General features: G+C 40.3%; 1 protein-coding gene across 2 annotated transcripts; it reads right to left on the reverse strand.

Annotated features, from left to right (window-relative positions):
* Window positions 1–29: 29 nt before the first annotated feature.
* Ufsp2 (UFM1 specific peptidase 2) lies at window positions 30–23,528 on the reverse strand. Of its 2 annotated transcripts, none has more exons than XM_048455615.3 (12): window positions 23,385–23,528; window positions 20,174–20,252; window positions 18,718–18,895; window positions 18,570–18,636; window positions 16,417–16,571; window positions 15,855–16,047; window positions 14,583–14,729; window positions 6,394–6,558; window positions 6,054–6,178; window positions 4,013–4,089; window positions 2,824–2,948; window positions 30–192 (listed from the first exon to the last, which is right to left on the reverse strand). In XM_048455615.3, exons 1-12 carry the CDS (start codon window positions 23,511–23,513, stop codon window positions 106–108), a joined length of 1,527 nt encoding a protein of 508 aa, XP_048311572.3. In that variant the 5' UTR covers window positions 23,514–23,528; the 3' UTR covers window positions 30–105. The 2 variants fall into 2 exon arrangements, with proteins under 2 accessions (XP_048311572.3, XP_048311571.3); XM_048455614.3 differs by having other exon boundaries at window positions 16,417–16,574.
* Window positions 23,529–23,690: the final 162 nt, after the last annotated feature.

The following is a 23,690-nucleotide window of genomic DNA, read 5'->3' on the forward strand; positions in this document are numbered from 1 at the left end:
AGTTAGTTTAAATTAAATCACAGCCAAGATTTAATTTAAAATTATGCTTGCTTTTATTAACATAGAACAGCTCTTTTATATCTATAATCTTGACTCCAAGATAATTTAAACAGCATTTGGCCGCTGAGGAAGGCACAGGTTATAGTACGCATCCTTGTTCCAGAAGTCTGGGCTCTTCCATCCACACCAGCCCTAGATTTGGACAAAAGGAAAGAAAACCTTTTATAGCCCAAGAGTCCACGATGGAATCTGCAGGAAGCTCTAACATGAAGCTCTGTCAGCAGGCCCCCAGCATGAGACTCAGACACAGGCCTAATTCAAGGACTTTCTAAGTGGAGCAAAGTTACTTTTTTGTCAACTTGATACAAGCTACCATCATCTGGGGACAGAAACTTCAGTTGGAACAATGCCTCTCTCAGATTTGCCTGTGGGAAATTGTCTTTACTGATGATTGATGTGGGAGGGCCCAGTAATCTGTGGGCAGTGCCAGACCTGGGCAGGGGGTCCCGGCTCACATAGAAAATCAAGCTGAGCAAGCCAGTAAGTGATATTCCTCTACAGTCTTCAGTTCTTGCCCCAACTTCTGCGCTGTAAGATGAAATAAACCCTTTCCTCCACAAGTTGCTTTGTTTATAGTGCTTATCACAGCAATAGAAAGTAAATCAGGCATCCTTTCTACACAGATTTTTAAACAGAACAAAACAAAAAAAATCAATAAAACTTTAGAAGTCATCAAAAGAAAAAAATCCCTTCCTTATAGCAACTGTTAGTCCAGACATTATACTTCACTGGTTCTAAGATAAAGGCAATCGGTAGCTGCGCCAGCTTTATTGGCAAACTGTTTTACGTAGTAGTCCATAAAAGACTGTACATGTATGCCATCCAGTGACACAGATAAAATGAAATGGGAGAGACCCAAGCCAGTCCCATGAGTTCTGTTTTTGATCTTCACAGGCTGTTTGCTTTCTAGTCTTCAAGGTTAATCCTTTTTTCTAGCAAAGAGTATTTTTTAGTGGTTTATTGTAAATATGAAAGTTTTATCAAATTTCTTGTAGGATCACTCATTTTTCTACTTTCTCTTTGAGACAAGAGTCTTAAACTGTAGCCCAAGATGACTTAGAACTTACTCAGTTCAGCCTGGACCTGTGGGCACGAGTGGGGGCATTTCTTGATTGCTAGGTGGAAGAGGAGGGCGTAGCCCACGGTAGGTAGGGCCAGGCATAGGTAGGTGGTCCTGAGGAGTATGCGATAGCAAGGTGAGCAAGCCATGGAAAGCAAGCCAGCAGACAGGTCCTCCTCAGTCTGCTTTAGTTTCTGTCTCTGTGCTGCCTGGAGCCCTCAATGGCAGCTTGTGATCAGGAAGTGTAAGCCAGACAAACTCTTTCCTCCCAAGGTGCTTCTGTTTTTATCATCAACAGAAACCAAACTCGGCCAGGATGGTGAACTTTACTGCTCCATCATCTGCTGGAGTCCAGGAAGTCAGAGTTGACTGGTGCTGTGCCCTGGCTTCAGTGTGCTGTGTGCATCAGAGGGTTAAAGGGCCTTCTGCTGTTGAGTCATTCTACAGAAATGTGACTGCAGAGTTCTCACAGAAAGTAATCGGGGATGACGACTCCCTTTATCTAATGGCTTCAGGATAAATCATTCCATGGGGCAAAGCCCATTAATCAGCCAGAAAGAAGCACATTTATCACCCATAACACTCCCCTGATGGAAACAATGAAGGTTTCTACCTGCTCTTGAGATAAAATCTAAATCCTAGCTCAGCTTTTCTGTCTGCCCCGCCCCCGCCCCGCCTTACTGGGCTAAAGCTCCTGTAGGTTGGGGGAACAGTCTATGCTTCCCTTCCCTCCATCTAAGGAGTCCTTCCACAGCCTTCTAAACCTAGATCTTCATACTTCTAGTCTGAGAATCCTGGACAGTCCTCGGTCCCTCTCCAGGAGACTGAGGGATCCTTAGCATGCTTAGGACTATGGCTGACACTGACTAACAAATGCCAGAAGAATCAATATTTTGCTACTGAATAGGACAATGTTGCTATTATCTAAAAACAAACAAACTTTTATTTATTTTGTGTTTGTGGAGGTCAGAGAGCAATTTGCAGGAGTTGGTTCTTGTCTACCATGTGGGATCTAGGGAACAAACTCAGGTTGTCAGGAAGCATTTTTATCTGCTGAATTATCTCCCCAGCCTTTCATATGAGAATTAGCTGCCTATAAATCAATTTAGATTTATGCCCTATGTAGTCAATATTATGTCAACAAATACTTCTACATTTGCCTCAACTTCCAATCTTTATAGAATGATCATGTTATAAGTACACAGTGAGAAGTAATCACATTTCCATAATGACTGGCATTTGCTTATCTATTGATTGACTGATTGTAAAATTATTATGGGTACGTGTGTATCCGTACTCAGGGTGTTGATACCCTGCAGCTGGAGTTACACGTGGTGGTGAGCCACATAAGGTGTGTGCTGGATGGAACTTGCCCCTCTGCAAGAAGGGCAAGCGCTCCTAACTGCTCCGCCTTCTCCCAGTACTGATCTTAAGTTTATTCTGCTCTTGTTTTAAGACACTGGTGAGACAGTTCAACTGTACGTGCTGCAAATCTGCAAAGGAAACGGGTCACGGTCTACGAGGAAGTTTAGTAAACAGCAAAGCTTTTATAAACGTTGGGCCTTTTGTGACTCCTGTTGTCTTTCCTACATAGAACACAGTTACACAACAGACTTAGGAACACTGCTGTGAGGACAACTGCCCTTGGCTTATTATCTTTGCTAACGGCCAGCGTCTTATATTTACGTGATACAGACATTTACCTTGTCCAAGATAACTTGCAGATCTTCAGCACCTGTATAATGTGGGTCTAGAATCAGAAACTTTATCTGCCCTGTAGTTTCATTCCATGCGACTCCTAGTATTGTGTGAGCCAATACTCCTCCTCCTAGGGAAAAAAAATAAATATATAAATATTAGGGCATACATTAATTTCAACTGCTTATTCAGTTCAAATATAAAACTAATTGTTTTGCCTATTAATTAACTTAAGTAATACAGCATTAGAACAGTCTTCCCAATATTGTAAAATACCACAATGGCAAATATACTTGAAAGGATAAGATTACATATTTAATAGCTACTGTGTTACATATGTAAGAAATGCTTTGATCATATCTATAATCATACAAAGTTTATATTCTACTGCTATATTCATAAAATTCCCTAAGATCAACTGAGAAAGGGCCACCAAGGGGCCAGCTCCTCCCAGTGCAGTAATGATCACTGAGGTGCCTCTCCCGGCAGGTGCTGAGCATCTGTGAGCCTCTCCAGCCCATCCACCCATGAGGCTCTCGTGATACTCTGCTGACATCTGCCTACCTCCATTTCTTACACATTCACCTTCTGCTTCAGAAAGTCATGGATCTTTAGCTCATTTAGTCAGATCTTATTTTACATGGAAACCCAATGAAGGTAAGCAGTCTGTTATGACACAGAATCAGTCAAGCTAGTGACAGAGTCATGACTCATGATGCTTAGCCAAGTAGCTTCACTTTTTTAAAAATACTACTCTTGGCTCTTTAAATGTTCAAACAGTTATCATTTTCCTTTTAGCACTTATTCTTGGTTACTAAATCTTTTCTGCAACTTCTTTATACTTTGGAAATTAAAATTCCAAGAGTAGTGTGTCTAAGTTGACTCTAAAATGTTTATATTTTATTTGTACATAGGTATTTTGTTTGCATCTATGTCTGGGCACCATGTGATGCACTGAAGAGGCACGGGTTCCCTGGCACTGGAACCACTGGTGATTGGGAGCCACCACATGGGAACTGAACTCAGATCTCTGGGAAAAGCCACCAGTGCCTTTAATACGTAAGCCATCTCTCCAGACCCAATTCAAAGGTGTTTAAAATTACTAGTTTTTATGTAACATTAAAACATTATACAAATAAGATTTACTTATTCTCCGCTACGCCAAAAGAACCCAACATGCCCCAAACACCTTACCAATCATTACTGGAGTGCCCACATTCTGGAAATGGTTGGCCAGTTCTCGTCCTTGAGAGGCCATTTCTGAACCTTGGCTAAATAAAAAGAAATCATCTTCAGATAACTATTTTCAGCATTCAGTCAAGTAATGGGGGGAACAATGCTTTCAATATTTTTGTTGATGAATCTTGAAAAAAATTGAATGGCAAGGACCTGATTCAGACGAAACTTAGAGCAGTGTAAACCCTACAGTTTTCAGGATGCTAACTAGGGATGAGACAGAAGGACCCCATCTTTCTGCTTCTGGAGCTGCAGAAAGGCTTTGGATTTTCAGCGTGAGATTGGAGCTGGTCACCTTGTCATTCTTCACAGTCTACATATCCTTTCTGTCTTTAAACTAGGGTCAGTGACACCAGCCTATGTTTAAGACAGAGGAGATTCTAGGGCTAATCTATTCTTCTGTGAGAACTTCAAAGTGTTTGCAAGTGCACCATATGGAGTATTTGGACAGACTAAGTCTCTTGCATTTTTGAGAAGAGAAAGACAGAAGAAGGAAGAGAACACAATACTCCTCAGCACTCCAAGTTGAAAATACTGTGAGCAAAGATTTATTTAGTATCTCTAACTATCAAACAGCAGAGCTGAGCAACTTATTTCCCACTTGTTTCCCTGAACGAACAGGGAACTGGAAGCTAACTTGCTGCTACTGCCCACCGTCATCAGAGTACTGTACTGCATACTGAAAGATCAGGCCGTGCAAACCTGGGAACTAATGGCTGGGCAGGGAACACACAAATATTTTAATGTTTCAAAACCTTCTGTAATTTCTTAAAGTGTGCATGTGTACGCCTGCGCTACAGCACACATATGGAAGTCCCACGAGTCAAACTCAGGTAACCAGGCTTGGTGGCAAGTGTCTTTCACCTCAGCCTCACACTTTAAGTTTTTAAAATAGTTCTTTACTACTTTATCTGCCATTATTTCTCACTGATTTTCACAGTCCCAACTGTGAGATTAAATATACTTTAACTACTTGGACGATAGATACCGTTACTGTAGTTATCAATACAAGACAGTTTAAAATGTAAGCCCATGGAAAAAGTCTTTAAGTATTTAACTTATTACTTAACAAAGTAGAAGAAAAGTCATTCCCAGTTTTTTTATGTTGTACCTAGGAGTTGGGTGGGGTGGGATTCTCAGTAACTGCTTTGCCTAGAATAGCGAGTTATTATACTAGGCATAGTCAGAATCCTCTTCTGGGGTGATAGAAATGGCACCCCCAAATCACCTAGTACATCGGGTCATGTATTTACTCTAGTTGACAACCATGATGTCCCTGTGCAAGGCTGTACAAGTGTGGTTCCTCAGGCCTCTGTCTCTCGGCCTCTGGGGGAAATCTGTCACAGTCTGTAGACTCTCAAACTCAGGAGCACTCCCTCCGTGAGCCAAGAAACTCTTGTCTCTCGGGGGATTTAGAGTGCTGACTGCAATAACATTATATTTTATTTATTTAGTAAATATTTTATACCATATGTGAGAAATCAGAGTATAACATTTATGGAGATGAAATTAAAAACTTCACAGATGCTTAATAAAATGCAAGTTATGGTCAGAGAAAGTGATATGTGTTAATTTATATTTTCTCTTATTTATTAGAATTATAAAAATGTAAGTTGAATATATTATTTGTATATTTGTTGGTTTATTAACATGTTTAACAAGAAAAAGAACAAAAGAAAAACACAATAGTCAGTGATCAACATTTGGTTTTCTACTTATTTGGTTTGGAGATTTAAACATTAGAAAACTACATTTTATATCAGGAACTTTACCCAAAGATATTTATAAGTTTTCCTTGTATAGACTAAAATTAGGTCTAGAAAATATATGTATATATCACAGCTTGTTTTAAAAAGTGAGATTTATAAAGCAATGAGATAATGAGGAAGAACAATGATTGGAAATAAATAAGGAGAAAATGTCATTTTTCTATTATTTTAACAAAAATGATAAGCTGCCACTTTAGAAATGACATACCTGGTTTATAAAGTATCCTTACCTAACAAACAGTATTTTTGAAGTTACACCAATCAGTTGATTTAGTACCAGCTGTACTTCAATAGATCCAATCCATTGCCGAGATCCCACAAATGTTGCTGGCTTGTCACCAGCATCAACAAGAGCCTTTATGTATTAAAAACACAAAAAATAAAAAAAATCCATATGCAAAATATCTATTAAAATTATATTAAGAGCATTTTAATTGATTACCAGTAAGATAATACATTTTTTTTCAAAATAAAAATAAATCTATGCCATGGGGTAGTAATAATTATAATGTCATATTAAAAGCTAATGGAAAACAAATTGGTTTTAATTTAAAATGGTAAGTTCTGCACCTGCTGAATTTCTCTGTGTGTTGGAATGGACCTGTCTGTGTATCCCTGGTGTCTGAACCACGAGCAGATCGTCTGTAGGGATCGATAGGCACAACCCCAGCCATTGTCATCTACCCGATCCTGCATATAATGATGATAAGCGTAGATGCCCTGGACCACAGAAATCTATAAAAAAGAAATGTAGTAAAATATTAAAGACAGAGTACATATTCTGTAGAAATGCTGGAGTCATATTTACTGTTTTAGAGCTAGATTTTTACTTTAGACAATGGTTCTCAACTTCTGGGTCGCAATCTCTTTCACAAAGGTCATCTAAGACCATCAGAAAACACATTTACACTACAATTCATAGCAGCAGCAGAATTACAGTTAAGAAGAAGAAATGGAAATAATTTCATGGCTGAGGGGCACCACAGCATGAGGAGCTGTTAAAGAGCGGCAGCACAGGAGGCTGGGAGCGCCGCTCCAGACCCTCACAGCACGCCTTCACAGGACAACGGCTTAATGTCACATTCTTTCAGTCGGTTCTTCGAGAAAATCAACAAAGTAGACAAACCTTTATCTAAACTAACCAAAAGGCAGAGAGAGAATATCCAAATTAACAAAATCAGAAATGTAAAGGGGGACATAACAACAGACATGGAGGAAATACAGAGGATCATCAGGTCATATTTTGAAAACCTGAACTCCACAAAATTGGAAAACGTAAAGGAAATGAACAACTTTCTGGATAATATCACTTACCAAAATTAAATCAAGACCAGATAAACAAAATAAACAGACCTATAACTGCTGAAGAAATAGAAACAGTCATCAACAGTCTTCCAAACAAAAAAAGCCCAGGACCAGATGGTTTCACTTCTACAAGATTTTCAAAGAAGAATTAATACCAATACTCCTCAAATTGTTCCGCACAATAGAAACAGAAGGAACATTGCCAAACTCTTTTTATGAGGCTACATTATCCTGATACCCAAATCATATAAAGACATTACTAAGAAAGAGAATTACAGACCAATCTCATTCATGAACATTGATGCAAAAAATCCTAAATAAAATACTGGCAAATCAAATCCAAGAGCACATTAGAACCATCATCCACCGTGATCAAGTTGGCTTCATTCCAGAGATGCAGGGATGATTCAATATACAAAAATCTGTCAACGTAATCCACCATATAAACAAACTGAAAAATAAAAACCACATGATCATTTCATTAGATGCTGAAAAAGCTTTCGAAAAAATACAACATCCCTTCATCATAAAGGTCTTGGAGAGAGCAGGGATACCAGGAACATACCTAAACATGATTAAGGCAATATATAGCAATCCAACAGCCAACATCAAATTAAATGGAGAGAAACTCACAGCAATATCAGTGAAATCAGGAACAAGACAAGGTTGTCCACTCTCTCCATATCTATTCAATATAGTTTTTGAGGTCCTAGCTAAAGCAGTGAGACAACAAAAGGAGATCAAGGGGATACAAATCAGAAAAGAAAAAGTCAAATCTCACTATTTGCTGATGATACGATAGTTTACATAAGCAACCCCAAAAATTCTACCAAGGAACTTCTACAACTCATAAACACTTTCAGTAATGTAGAAGAACACAAGACTAACTCAAAAAAATCAGTAGCCCTCATGTACATAGATGATAAATGGTCTGAGAAAGAAATCAGAAACACCACCCTCCACAGTAGCCAAAAATAGCATAAATATCTCGGAGTAACTCTAACCAAACAAGTGGAAGACTTGTATGTCAAGAACTTTAAATCTTTGAAGAAAGAAATTGAAGAAGACACCACAAACTGGGAAGATCTCCCATGCTCTTGGGTAGGTAGAATTAACACAGTAAAAATGACAATCTTACCAAAAACAATCTACAGATTCAATGCAATGCCCATCAAAATCCCAGCAAAATTTTACACAGACCTCGAAAGAACGGTACTCAACTTCATATGGAAAAGCAAAAAATCCAGGATAGCCAAAACAATCCTGCATAATAAAGGATCTTCTGGAGGCATTACAATCCCCGACTTCAAGCTCTACTACAAAGCCACAGTACTGAAAATAGCTTGGTATTGGAATAAAAACAGACAGGAGGACCAATGGAACTGAATCAAAGACCCGGATATTAATCCACACACCTTTGAACACCTGATTTTAAAACTACCAAATGGAAAAAAAAGAAAGCTTATTTAACAAATGGTACTGGCATAACTGGACATCAACATGTAGAAGAATGAAAATAGACCCATATCTATAACCATGCACAAAACTCAAGTCCAAATGTATTAAAGACCTCAACATAAAGCCAGCCACACTGAACTTCATAGAAGAGAAAGTGGAAAATACACTTGAATGCACTGGCACAGAAAACCTTCCTAAATATAACCCCAGTAGCACAGACACTGAGAGAAACAGTTAATAAGTGTGACCTCCTGAAACTTAAAAGTTTTTGTAAAGGAAAGGACACGGTCAACAAGACAAAATACAGCCTACAGAATGGGAAAAGATCTTCACCAACCCCACATCAGACAGAGGTCTGATCTCCAAAATATACAAAGAACTCAAGAAATTGGTCATCAAAAGAACAAATAATCCAATAAAAAAATGGAATACAGACATAAACAGAGCATTCTCAACAAAGGAATCTAAAATGGCTGAAAGACATTTAAGGAAATGCTCAACATCCTTAGTCATCAGAGAAATGCAAATCAAAAGAACTCTGAGATTCCATCTTACACTTGTAAGAATGGCTAAGATCAAAAACACTAATGACAACTTATGCTGGAGAGGTTGTGGGGAAAAGGGAACACTCCTGCATTGCTGGTGGGAGTGCAATCTGGCATAGCCCCTTTTTATATCAGTATGGTGAAAATTAGGAAACAACCTTCCTCAAGACCCAGCAATACCACTTTTGGGTATATATCCAAAGGATGTTTAACCGTGCCACAAGGACATGTGCTCAGCTATGTTCACAGCAGCATTGTTTGTCATAGCTATAACCTTGGAAACAACCTAAACGCCCCTCGTAGGAAGAATGGATAAGGAAAATGTGGTACATTTACACAATGAAGAAAAAAATTACACATCAGAAAAAAATAACAACATCTTGAAATTTGCAGGCAAATAGATGGAATTAGAAAACATCATATTGAGTGAGGTAACCCAGACCCTGAAAGACAATTATCATATGTACTCATGCATAAGTGGTTTTTAAACATAAAGCAAAGAAAACCAGCCTAAAAGTACAATCCCAGAGAACCTAGACAACAATGAGGACTCTAAGAGAGACATACCTGGATCTAATCTACATGGGAAGTATAAAAAGACAAGATCTCATGAGCAAATTGGGAACATGGGGACTTTGAGAGAGGGTTGAAGGGGCAGGGAGGGGAGCAGAGAAATGTAACATGAGGGGCCGGCTTGTTGGGGTTTCTGTCCCACTCGGTACCCCACAGCCGGCAAGTTCCAAAGAAAATCACATGCAGTCTACATTAGGTTATAAATTGATTGGCTCATTAGGTCAGGCTACTTATTAGCTCTTATAACTTATGTTACCCCATTATCCTTATCTACGTTAGCCACATGGCTCAGTACCTTTCTCAGCTGGGCAAGTTACATGCTGCCTCTTCAGTGATCTGGGCAGGAATGGCGAGGGAGCTTCCTGCTTCCCAGAATATTCCTTTTCTCATCGTCCCGCCTCTACTTCCTGTCTGGTTGACCCACCTATACTTCCTGCCTGGCCAATCAGCGTTTTATTAAAATACATGATTGACAGAATACAGACAATTCTCTGTATGTTTGGGCAGGATGTAACCTGCCCAGCTGAGAAAGGTACTGAGCCCTGTGGCTAACGTAGATAAGGATAATGGGGTAACAAAAGTTGTAAGAGCTAATAAGTAGCCTGACCTAATGGGCCAATCAGTTTATAATCTTATGGAGTCTTGTGCGTGATTTTCTTTGGGCTTGCCGGCTGTGGGGTACCGGGTGGGACAGAAACCCCAACAAGCTGGCCCCTCATGTTACAGAGAAAAATGTAGAGCTCAATAAAAATCAATAATAAAATAATATTATACTCTTTTGACTTTTTCTTACAGTCTAGAGTCCTTTCCAATGAACCTACTTAGAAACCTGCTAGAAAGATACATGTTCTGGCTTAACAATGTTAGCTCCTATACGTTCCCTTTCTTAATGTAATTTAGTTTTAAATATGTCAGTGGTTACCTGATTATGAAGCCAATTTTCCTGGCTGGAAATATCTTTTTCCCAATTAGTTTTACAGAATGAATACTTTCCCACTTAGGTCTCTGTTAAAATGCCAGAAGCCTTCCACGGCCAGTCTACTAAAAATAGCATGCCCACTTTCTCACCACCTGCCCTTCGTCATGGCTAGCAACTCTCTCCTGACTTCATGTGTGTATGCACATATGAAACCATAGCTATTTCATATGTGGCTTATTATATCATCAATGTCTGCCTATGTACACTACATGTGGACTCATATGCCTGTGTTGAACCTCATTCATTTCTAGGCCCTCATTCTGCAGAGAGCAGGGCACACGGCTGCTAAACATGCTGCCCTGAGTACATGACGCCTGGTGAAAGGAGGAACTAAAGGGACACATAAGCAAACAAAAGTAGGCCCACACAGTGGGCTGCAGGAACAATGTTTCTACAGGTCTGCAATCCTGCCATTGATTACAGCCAACGTTGTGTTACTCATGACTAAAACGGGGACTGATGTCACAACATTCTTCCTTATAGCATAATGCTAAAAATGAACATTTTTCTGAAAAAGCATTTTAGTTTTTAAAACTCGGAATTCTGGAGAAAGACAGGGCACTCACAAGACAATTAGGCAATAGATTGACAAAGTACAAACTGAAAATGTATAATCAGACTATTTGGTAGGAAGAGAAATGGCTGCTCCCAAAGATGTCTCTGTCCTAATCTCCCAAACACAGCAACCCCACTTTAAGTGTATGTTAAAGACTTAAGATGGAGCAGTGGAGGGTTCTTCTGTCTATCCGGGCAGGCACTAAACACATCACAGAGGAACAGAGGGTCAGCTGTGAGTGGCGTGACCACAGCCAAGGAACGCTAGCAACTATCTGACGCTGAGGAAATGAAGGACGGATATTCCTCAGGAGCCTGTGGACAGGGACGGCCCTGGAGTATTTAGAGTTCAACCAAGGGAAGCTAACTGTGGACTTCCTGCTTCCAGAAGTGTGGCAGACACATTTCTGCAGTCTGCAGTGACCCATTATGGGTCATCTGTCACAGCCGTCACAGAAAATGAGTCCTCTGCTTTAGAAGTTCTTCCCAACAGTGGGCGGGAGTCATAAACAAGAAAGATTGAAGCACCATCATATATAAATGTAAAAGTACTTAAAAGTAAATAAAATAAAATTGTTCAAATTAAAATTATAGAATACAACAAAGGTAGTGCTTTATCTACAATTTTTAAAGTCTACATTAGAAAACAGGAAAGACTGATAACAGGCTAAGTTTCAACTTAAGAAATTAGAAGAAACACATTAAACCAAAGAAACAATGTAAAACCACAAAATCAGTGAGACAGAAAACAAAAGTTATAAAGAGGGGGTCATCAAAGGCAAATGTTTAAAGAAAGAAAAAAATCATAAATTGATAAGAATTAAAAAGAAAATATAGCTATATAAGGAATTATAACCTGAAAATGTTCTATAATTACTAACAAAACTGAATGTTAAGAATATTTGCACAGGGCTGGGGAGACGGCTCAGCAGGCAAGAGTGCACACTGCTCCTGCAGAGGACCTGAGCTCAGCTCCCAGCACCCACGTCGGGCAGTGTGCAACCACCTGCTAATCCAATTCAAGATGGATCCAGCACCTCTGGCTTCCACAGTCATCTTCATACGTGTGCACATACACACAATTAAAACAAAATATCTTAAAAAAAAGAATAACTCACAATAAAAATGCTAAAGTCCAGGCTGTAGTTCAGGGCTGTCATATCAAATGATCAAGAAAATAACACGCCAATCATTTACAAACTCCAGAAACTTAAAAGATGGAGCATTACCCAACTCATTTAACATATCACTGATACATTTTTAAATACTGATATAAAAATTGTAAATCCCTGATACATTTTTAATTAAGAGAAAAGAAAATTATAAAGAAATATCAATTACAAATACAGAGCGCGCGCACACACACACGGGTTTTGAGACACAGTTTCTCTGTGTAACAGGCCTCACTATTCTGGAACTCATAGAGAACTGCCTGACTCTGTCTCCTGAGTGCTGGGATTAAAGATGTGCGCCACCACTGCTCCACAATGAAAAAAAATCTTAACAAAATATTATCAAACTAAATCCAGCAGTGAATAAGACATGACAATGAACATGGATTTATATAATGAATACATTCATTATTACTGGAAGATCAGATGAAGTGTTTAGGGGTAAATAACATGAAGTTTACCACTTTCCCTGAAATGGTTTGGGAAATATAGAGACCAAAGTGAAAAAAACAAACTAGTAAGTGTTTACAGCTGTCTCAGACATGTATGAACAGGACACATGGATGGGAATGTTCACAGAAGACTTCCTGAAATCACAAAAATCCTGGAAATATTATAAAAATGTTCATTATACAGGATCAAGATAACTAAACCAGAGTAAGACAAAATAAGATGAATTTTAGATATAGAATATTGAGTGAAAAACACAAATGGTAGAAGACTACATGGTAAGATTTTTATAAAACTCAAAAGGAAACAGATGTTGCTAAAGCAATGTATTTTTTATATGTATACATACATATGAAGCTCTTAGAAACCAGCACTGGAAGGGAGAAGGCTGAATGTGTCTCTGTGCAATGGTCCTTTAGTATACTTAGAAAAGTGTCCCAGGACCCAGTACAGACACAAAACCCTGGAGACTTAGGCTCTTTATGAAAAATAGCACAGTAGTTTTTATGAATATGCATGAATATCCTCCCACTTAGTTTAAATAATCTCTAGATTACCTTTCTTAGATAAAAAACAATGAAAAGACTATATACATGGCTACTATATTTTTCAAGAAATAACGGCAAGACAAAAATATATACATTCAGGGTAATCTATTTCTTTTTCTTTAGGTATCTCTGATCTAGGATTGGCTGAATGCACGGATGTGGAGGCTGACTGTGTAAGGCACCAGTGGGACTATGTTGAGGAGGTCGAGCGGAGACAAAGCACACGAGTCAGGAATGGTCTGGTTCGTAACTAAGTAGGATTCCTAGTTATTTGTTTCTTTGCTATGCTGTGAAATGTGTTTCAATGTGTAGTTACATATATATGTGTGTGAGTGTGACATACACAGGTCACACATTACAGAATAATACTAAAGTAAAGAAATGCCTTTTGCATTTTATAATATGGATAAGGAACCTGCTTTATTGTCAAAATCAATCAGCATGCACTTGGTGCTTTATAATCTTGGGCCTTTTGTAAAGAACTAATGAGAATGTAAAATAAATATAAGATGGTATATAAAATATGGAGGCGTTCTAATAACCCTTTTAGATCATTAGTTACTGCTATCTTTTTTGAGGCAGGATCTCTCTGGCTAGTCTGGAACTTGCTGAGATTAAAGGCATGTGTACTGACACTCTAAGCTAATTACTGCTTTTTTTTTTAAAAAAAAACGAGATTTGTGTGTGTGTGTGTGTGTGTGTGTGTGTGTGTGTGTGCTAGAAGACAGCACAAGGTCTCCTAGGGCTGCAGTAACTGCAGCTGTGAGTTGCTTGACGTGGGTGCTGGAAATGAACTCATGTCATATGGAAGAGCAGCAAACACTCTTGATACTGAGCCTCCCCTCCACTCACTAATTACAGCTATCTTAAAGGAGGTTTTCTGATTTTTGTTTTTTCTCTGTGTAGTTCTGGCTGTCCTGAAACTCACCAGGCTGGCCTTGAACTCAGAGATCCACCTGCCTCTGCCTCCTGCTTGCTAGGATTAAAGGCATTTAGCACCACACCTGGTTCCTTAAATGAGATCTTAAACACAGGCTTAAAAGAGACAAGTGATGAATTATTTTCTAGGGATGACCACAATAGGAATCAATTCTTAAAAACTTCTCTTGGGAATCAATCCAAAACAATGAATGACAATAATCTATCAACTCTGATAAAAACTAGTTGAACTCACCACGCTACCCTCTATGTTAGGTGGAGTCAGATAAGTATGTGGGTTCCTAATGCAGCCATCTTTATATGCTTCATCTGGAAAGTGATAAGCATTAGCCCTTTTGAAATAAGGTCTGTCATGAGGCAGATTGAAGAGGTCATGTAACTCCTAAATAAAACCAGAATCAATAAACAAAGAAAAGAATTTTAGATTTTCAGTTAAAACACTCAAATTCAATAATTATAAAACAGGAAATATGTTAGCTATGAGTTTTCAAAAACATGACTTAATTCATTAAGGTCAGCTGGTGAACAGACAGACCGGTTTACACTCCTCTAGTGGAAACCAGACGGGGAGACGGAGACGTGAAAACAACCTGCTAGAATTGGGAGAGTTTGTACATCAGGAATTATAATTCACAATGATGCATCAAAGTACTTTGGGAAATCGTGTTTATAATACTTTAGACATGTCAGTGCAGTTATTAACTACAGAGTAGAAGTTAGACGGCAACCAAGATGGCATGAGAAGCATTTACCAGTGTTCATAATGCACTGTTTTCTCAACGTCATGAAACATACAATACTTATTGTCAAAGTCTGGTCAATCTCCGGTGTACCCGGTGGTTTTAACAGGTCAGCTTGCATTGTCTCTGAAAATCAATTTATCTCCAACTTTTGGAGCACTATGGAGGGCTAGCATTACACTTACTCATGAGGGGCATTTAGGGCATAATTTGGTGAGTGCCAGGCAAGGCCACAGGTCCAAAAGACATATTCTAAAAACCAGTCCTTTTGTTGATAAATCTCACTTCTTTATATGCTGGACAGGTTTTCTACAAAACTTCTGTAATGAATCTCGAATAACCTTATCTGTGGTTGCAATATTACCATGTATCACAGTCAGAATTAACATGGAATCCCCCATTCCTTCTGCATTGTACTGCTGTTTCTCCCACAGATCTGGAGGGAACAGAGGGAAAGGAGTTCTTAACGTACATCAGCTACTCTCGGCACGTAAGCATCTTCCCGTTTCTGTTTTCACTATGAAAGTAATGAAATTTCATAATCATATGACCCGCACTGAGCACTGAAGTGAGAATGTTCCGTGCTATGCTAAACTGGCATGCTTTTATCACTAATCATATCACAAAGAAATTTCATGACATTTCTATTCTACAGCAGCCCATTTCTTTTAAATTAAACCATAAAATAATTTATATTTATTACAAATTATACTTAAGCAAAAACTGAACAAGAGACTTTTTCCTCATAATAACTGATCCACTGTTACCTTCCTATAGGCCTCCAGCTGGCCATCGGGGATTCCTGAGGGATACAAAACTGTTACAAGATTCTTTTCCCCTGGCAACAGGAAGTGCAGTGGCTCCGGGACCACAATAGATGTTCCTTTCATATATCTCAAAATGCATTTTTCCACATCAACTAGTTGATTATGAACGGCATCCACTAGACGTTTGCGAGCTCTGTGGAAGATATTTAAGTGAGTTAAGGAAAGATATGGAGGCTAAAACAAAGAGGTATGGCTAAGGTGCCCGGAACAGAGTACAAAACTTCACTGGACAAGGTTTGTCAAACAAAGTCTAAATTATGCAAAGTAGCTGTATTTTCTCTGACTGGATAAAAATGGAATCCTTCTAAATTTCAGATTCAGAATGCCATTCTACTTCTTCCAAATAAATATTTAATTATTCGATGACTCTTAGGTTGAAAGCAAGGAATATACCACAGTAAAAACAGCCCCATCTTACGTCATATCTTTAAAAGAACTGAGTTCTGATTACTTTATAGAAGGGTCCACACTTAAATGTGGCAGTGATACTATAAATACCTACTTTCCCCATGTTTCTTCTGGAGCAACAGACACAACTGCATCGATTGGCAAGTTCATATTAATGTAGTGGTGTTCTTCATTTTCCCTTTCAATGACGGGGGTTACGGCTCCCAAAGAGGTCGATATTTCCAGCATGAGATCTATGTTTACTATTTGCTGCTATACAAACAGACAGTTAAGAGTCAACTTGTGGAACATTAAACACTGCATATAAAGGGTAAATAGAATTTTAAACAATGATATATAAAACCACGTTACAGATAGTAACTTCAGAAATCCCTTTCTGCTTCAAAATAATCTATATGAATGTAGAGTGCATGGAATCAGATTGTCTACGAGTTTATAAAGATCAGAGTCATGTGTAGGGCATACTGGGCCAATACTATTCTTTCCACTTTTGCACAGACATAAAGTAAAAAAGCAAAACAGAAAACCTTCAAATAAAATTGCTCAGCAGGTGGATTTCTGTGAGTTTGAAGCCAGGCTGTCTACTTATCAAGTTCCAAGTCAGCCAGAGTTGCATGGTGAGACCCTGTCTCAAAGCAGCAACAAGCCAATCAAACAAAAAGTGTCAACACCAAAGAACTATATGTAAGACAATCCTGAAATTCCTTTCTGCGTATTGAAAAGAATTAGAATTAGAGGATGCTAGGAGCCGGGCTTCTCACTGGGATTAGCTGGAGACGGTGCGAGGCTGAGGCAGAACTAGAAGCAGAAACCCAGCTTATACAGATACATATGAAGGCGTGTGTGTGTGTGTGTGTGTGTGTGTGTGTGTGTGTGTGTGTGTGAGCATGCGTGCATGACTGTGCATGCTCCACAGAGAATGGTTGATTCTCAAACTGGAACAGGAAAAGTACATGATACATATGGACTGATGTATTCATCAAAGTAGGGAACACCAAACAGAAAATTTCAAAAGGATACCAAACAACACTGCCTTCCATGAGATATTAGCTATAACGGAAACTGGTAAATGCCTGAAGTAACAAATGTCAACATCACCAAAGCAGAACACAATGAAGCACCTGCTTATTTAATATGCTATGCTAGGACACACTTCTATAACACGCCAGCTAAAGATATGAGAACGCAATCACAAGCAAGCACAAAACAGACCCTATACTGGGGAGCATACTGCAAAATAGCTGTCATGTACGCCTCAAAGTGTATGCTTTTTGAATAATTTCCAAGTCCTCATCTCTAAGCTATGATGTTTGTACACTCCATGTTTTAAAATTTAACAGCTTGTCAGTATATGTCAGTGGTGTCTTAAATATAACCCAAACTGAACTTATATTCCCTCATGTGTAGGCTACTCTTTGCTATCTACGGGCTACACCTGGAAAGAGGGACCTCCACTGGAGATTTTCCTCCGTTAGATTGGCCTGTGGATATTTTCTTGATTGCCAAATGATGTAGGAGGGCTGAGTCCACTGTGGCAGGTGGTTCTGGGTAGTATCAGAATACTGGCTGAGCCTGAGCCAGGAGAGTAAGTGGCTCTCCTCCCCAGTTCCTGTTTCCGTTCCTGCCCTGCTTTCCCCCAGAGAAAGTCTGTCATAGAAACCTGTCAACCAGATAACCTACCCACATGTCCAAGTTGCTTTTGGTCATGGGGTTTATCAAAGAAACAGAAAACAAACTAAAACACCCACCTTCCATCTACTCAAGGAAGGAACTAGTTATCTAGGCCATCTCTAGTTAGTTCTTCTAAGTACAGCTCATTGTGTCTCTTAAATATGTCTACGGTAGTGCTGACTACCAACCTGACAGAATCTAAAATCGCCTGGAAGCTGTGCATGTGGTAGGGCTCCCCAACGCTGGTTTAAAAATCAGCAGAAGAGACAATGTACAAAAAAGGAATCCTTCGACACTGTCTGGCACTGCATGATCTATTGCTTCATTAAGCTTTTCATTTACTTTAAGCAATGTGTAAACCTACCCAAATCAGCTTTAGTTTTGCAGGATCAAAATAAAATAACACTTGCAAAATTACACATTGCAACAAGAAAACATGTTTAGACAGACATGTAAAACAGACACTCAATATTTCTAGGCCTCAATATTCTAGGAGGGCAGGATTAAATTATCACCTGTACCTCACTCAGCTCCAAATTCAATTTTTTTTTCAGGAGAGAAGACAGATTTGCTTACCGTGTCTGATGATTTTTTGTCTTTCTTCTTAAGAAATTTTCGTTTTGTATCCTCTTCCTGCTCAAATCTAAAATTTCAATACACGAACACATTTACAAGTACGAAATGATGCTATGAAAATATTTCCAGAGACGCTTTCAACACTCACGGGATGAGGTGCACTATGTTCTTACAGGCCGCGCTGTCGGTCAGCTCCGCCGTGTTGGTTTCACTGTTGGGCCACAGATACACGGAGCTGTTGCGGATTCTGAATACAAGGGCGTCTGAAGAGAGCTTGGTCGTCAGATCATTCAACACCTGTCTTAGTGCGCTCTTGACAAACGTTTCTAAATGAAAGGCAAAAGTAGAACACAGTGGACGGGACTCTCAAACACCGCCCTCTGCTTTTCAATCACTATCAGAATTCTGGCCTCTCTGCCTTTAGGATTCTGAGACCATAAATTTCATCCGATGGCTTTTAGAGTGTCTATAACAATTTACAATCTATACTAGCGTTTTTAAAAAGCGATCATTATAAAAGTTTTCACCCCCTCAAAGGGAAGCTCTGCCCGCTTGCAGTCACTCTTCGTGCCCCCTTCACTTTCATCCCTTATCTTCCGAATGACTGTGGCTCTAAGATCACCGACGCATTGTCAGGGACAATTTCATTTACTGACAGTTAGCCGTGTCCTTCCAATCGCACATTCTCCACCCCGTTCCGACCACTCTCCGCTGAGCTTCAGAGTCAACCAAGTCAACCAAGACGTCCCAGCGGCATCTCAAAAGCATGGCGTCTGGGCTGTAATTTCCCATACTCCTCCCTGGGTATTGTCTGTCTCAGTGTTCAGCATTAGCCTCAGCCAGAAGCAGAAGACTTCCTGGAATTAGCTCTATAAAAATCCTGCTGATTTTCTTCTCCTCTGAATTTCTTCTAACATTGCAACACACTACAGCTTTTAAGAGAGTTGGGTGCTAGGACATGGGGTAGCGCACATGACAGCGCTGCAGTGCGCAGCTCTGGGTGTCTAGTTACACTGTGCTCATTCGGGATATTTCACCTCTGTGTGTGTGTGTGTGTGTGTGTGTGTGTGTGTGTGTGTGTGAGAGAGAGAGAGAGAGAGAGAGAGAGAGAGAGAGAGAGAGAGAGAGATTTTCTTCAAGACAGCCCTAAAGGTTCAAAAGGAAGGTTAAATCTTTTAATTTACAGAGGAGCCCTATGGGCTGGTCGGAAATTAGAATAGAGAATCTAAATTTGAATTTCATTTAATTTGAGTGTAGTTTATTTTTCTTATGTTATCTTCAATATGTATCACTATGAATTTGATAATAAGGAAGCTTTGGTGTTGGGGGCCCCAGACGCTGAATTTCCTGTAAACAACTTGTTTTTCTGTGTTTGCAGGAGACCCTCAGGAGTTCCTGATGGCAGGGGAGTGGTTTCTGGTGGGTTTGGCTGGGGCGTGGCTATAAGTTAAGGATCCCTATATAAGCTGCCCTGGACCACAATAAAGGGGGAATTCAAGGATGACCCATGTCTCTGTCTTTGTGTGTTTCAATCTCCAGGCCCCTTTCCTGGCTCGCAAACCGTCCCACAGTACTGGCAGACCTTACACTTTGGGAAGACATACCTTTAGGAGTGGCTAGCTGAAAAGCCAGATCAAAGCCTCCTCTTATTCTGAAGAGTATATCCATGGTTTTGGGGATCACCTAGAACAAATGTAACATAATTCCCATGTAAAGCAAAACAAACTCATCTTCACACAAACCAGAATCTACTTCAGTTTAGGGCACGGCACTAATTCCGCACTTATTTCACGGGTTACATAATTCCTTAGGCAGAAATATACAACAGCCCCTGCAAATTCTAAAAAGCATTTTCAAACCCTAATTTCATACTGAAATCCCCCAGGGAGCTTAAAATTCTGACACCCAGGAGTAGGGACATCCAGAAGGCATGCACAGAGATCCTAATCAATTGGCATATGGCTGTCCCCAGGCACAAGAATATGTAAAAGCCTCCCTGCTTCCGTTCATATTGATTACAATGTGAAAAAACGGTTGAGATCCAATGGATTAAAGCTTTTAATCATAGTCTTGATGCATTTAACAATCATATGAAGACATCAGTGGTATAAAACTAGTTTAAGAATGTGACAAGAACACCGAGTCAAACATGCTGAGACTGTGGCTAAGCCAGTGAGCGCAGAGTAACCACTGACGGTGAGAGTAGACACTGGTAGAACCCACCGTCTTAAAAGGTCCACCCCTGATTTTACATCGAGATTAGAGTAGAACAAAGCTAAGCTAACTGCCAGCAACATGAATAGCACATAGCTAGAGAAAGCATGTTAGACAGAATTGATGTGGCCTGGGACAATGCTTGCCACTGACAGAGAGAAAAAAAGCATCCGCAAAATGGAAGAGACCAGCAGTTCTTAACTTGGATCCACATGCTGAGTTTCGGTAGCAAAGGATAAACAACAAAAGACTTGTACCATGAGTGTTTATGTGTGTGTGTGCCAGGGGGCGGCAGGGTTGATCTTGAGGAAATGTTTCAGAGCGTTTCTCAGATTCTCGAACAGGCCCTGAATGGGCTGGAGAACTACATTACACAATAAGAACCTGGGATGCTCTGAACGAGAATGACTCCCATAGGCTCACATCTGAAGACCTGGTCCCCAGTGGGTGGGACTGTTTGGGAAGGATTACGAGGTGTGATGTTGCTGGAGATGTCATGGAGGATGGCTTTGGGGCTTCAAGAACCTCCCACCATCCCAGGATGCTCTCTGCCTCCTGCGTGTGGATCCAGATGGGAGCTCTCATTTGTTGCTCCGGAGGCTTTGCAATGCCTCTGCCAACACCATCATAGACTCTCTATCTCTGGAACCGAAAGCACAACTAACCTCTTGGTCATGTGCCTGGTGACTTATTACAGCAATCACAAGGGTACTAGCACAGCTTCTGTGTTCACCCAATACTGAAACAAATGAGCAAGTCCTCACACCTGCTGCCCTAAGTGACCAGTCACTGGGTAGATATTATCGTTGATCCTCAGAACACTAGGAAGGAGGTAACATTACTGTTTTTTATTTTGCAAATTTCTTGTCACTTTTTTTTGTAAGTGATAGCATTAATTTATTTCATCCACTGTAACCGATTAAAAGAGCATACCATATGTCCAATTTCACTTCAAGGAGTTCATTCTAATCAAACAAAAAGTTTATTACATAATGCTGTCCATTTATCCTACCGTTATCATAAGACACCAAACCAAAGGATTGGAAAATATTGTGTGAGCTACCACTAAGAAACTTTTTGTCTCTCTCTCTCTCTCTCTCTCTCTCTCTCTCTCTCTCTCTCTCTCTCTGTGTGTGTGTGTGTGTGTGTTTTAATGACAGGGTTTCCCTGCGACTCTCTGACTGTCTTGGAACTCACTTTGTAGTCCAGGCTGACCTGGAACTCAGAGAGATTCACCTGCCTCTGCCTCCCAGGTGCTGGGATTAAACGAGTGCACTACTGCTGCCCCACCCGGTAAGATGTTTGATAAAGAACAATATTACTATTTGAATAAAAAAAAACTTAAACTGAAGTTGTAAACAACAAGGAAGAGTAAATTTTAACTCAGGTACTTCCTGTATGATTTTGATAAAGCACCTATGTCTGTTCTCATCTGTAAATGCAGGAAAAAAGATGCAGCTTCCCAGCGTTGTTATGAAAATTCCTTAAGAAAGCATATGTGAAGGCCCCAGAGTCTCTTTAGGCTTCTGAATCACGAGCCTCTCTGGGGATGTAATGTTTATGCTGAATTCGGAAGGGCAAGTAACTATTGAAAGAAGCCTTAAAAGAGGTATAGTGCATGTGTGTGTTTTGTGTGTATGTGCCTGTGTGCCAAAGTGCCCATTCCAGGCAGAGTGACCAACTGCTGAAAGGCCTACTTAAAACAACAAGTATGAAGACTGATGTGGTGGTATCTGACTGTAATCCCAACACAAGGAAGGTGAAGGCAGGAAGATCGGGATTTCAAAGTCATTCTCGGCCATAGAGCCAGTTCAAGGATGGTCTGGATTTTGTGAGACACTGTCTTAAAACCAAAGCAAAGCAAAAGACCACTAAGAACAGGACCCAAGTGGATGATGGCAAGACAAAGGTTCAGATGGTAAGGGTAAGGTGATATTATAGACGCTCAGAAGTAGAATCCTAAAGATTTGACTATTGGCTTCAGATGGGGCACATTAGTCAAGTGTTCGGTGGGCACTAGAGGGGTGAGCTGGGTTATCTGCCAAGATGTGTATTCTGAAGGAAGAGTGTGGAGAGAGCTGGAGGTGGAAATGACGAGTCAGCTCTACAACTGCTGTGTCTGAATGATGTATTTAAAAGGAAGCAGTTAAGTAGATTTATGAGTTGGGTTCCGAAGAAAAGAGAAAAAGCTCAGGGTGCCAAGTATATCTGAAAAAATAAGCATCTACGGTACAGATGGCAGGAGCTGGCCGAGCTAGGAGACCAGAGCTAAAGCAGGGAGCGTGCGGTGGCACGTAAGCAAAGGGAGTAGACAGACGCTTTGAAGGAAGTTACGCCTATCTTTCCAAAATCAAAAGTTCTTTCTCCATAGCTCCTGAATTCGCCAAAGAGTGTCTCGCTGGCAACGATGCAATGACTGACCCCGGGTGCTGCTGAGGTGCGGATGCTAGGCAGCTGGGACACCCAAGGGAGGAAATTTCGCACTGCCACCGTTGGCCCCTAGGGGCCGGCTCCTCCCGGGGGACTGGAGCCATTCTCCTAACGGTTGCTGAAGTCCTAGGAGGAAACACAAGAGGGTCACTGACAATCAGAATCACTTACCAGGTTCACCACCTGGAGGTGACAGGAATGACGATTTCCCGCAAGCCAAGATCGGCCCGGAAGTGGCGTCAAATCCCTCAGAAGGCGGGGCCCCGGCAGGCGGACTACAACTCCCAGAATTCTTCGCATCAGCCGTCACGGAGCGTACCACACTGCAACGGTTCACAGGTGGCTAGAGGGCCGGGAAAGAGAAGGCTTAGTTTTCGAGAGATTGTTTTTTCTGGTCGAGATTTTCGTGTTCTACGGATGTTCATCGATCTTTTCAGATGTTCTGTATGGATTCGAGTGTTCCGGAGGCCACCCGTA

This window comes from Myodes glareolus, chromosome 23 (assembly GCF_982192425.1).
Source record: "Myodes glareolus chromosome 23, mMyoGla1.1, whole genome shotgun sequence".
Taxonomy (NCBI): domain Eukaryota; kingdom Metazoa; phylum Chordata; class Mammalia; order Rodentia; family Cricetidae; genus Myodes; species Myodes glareolus.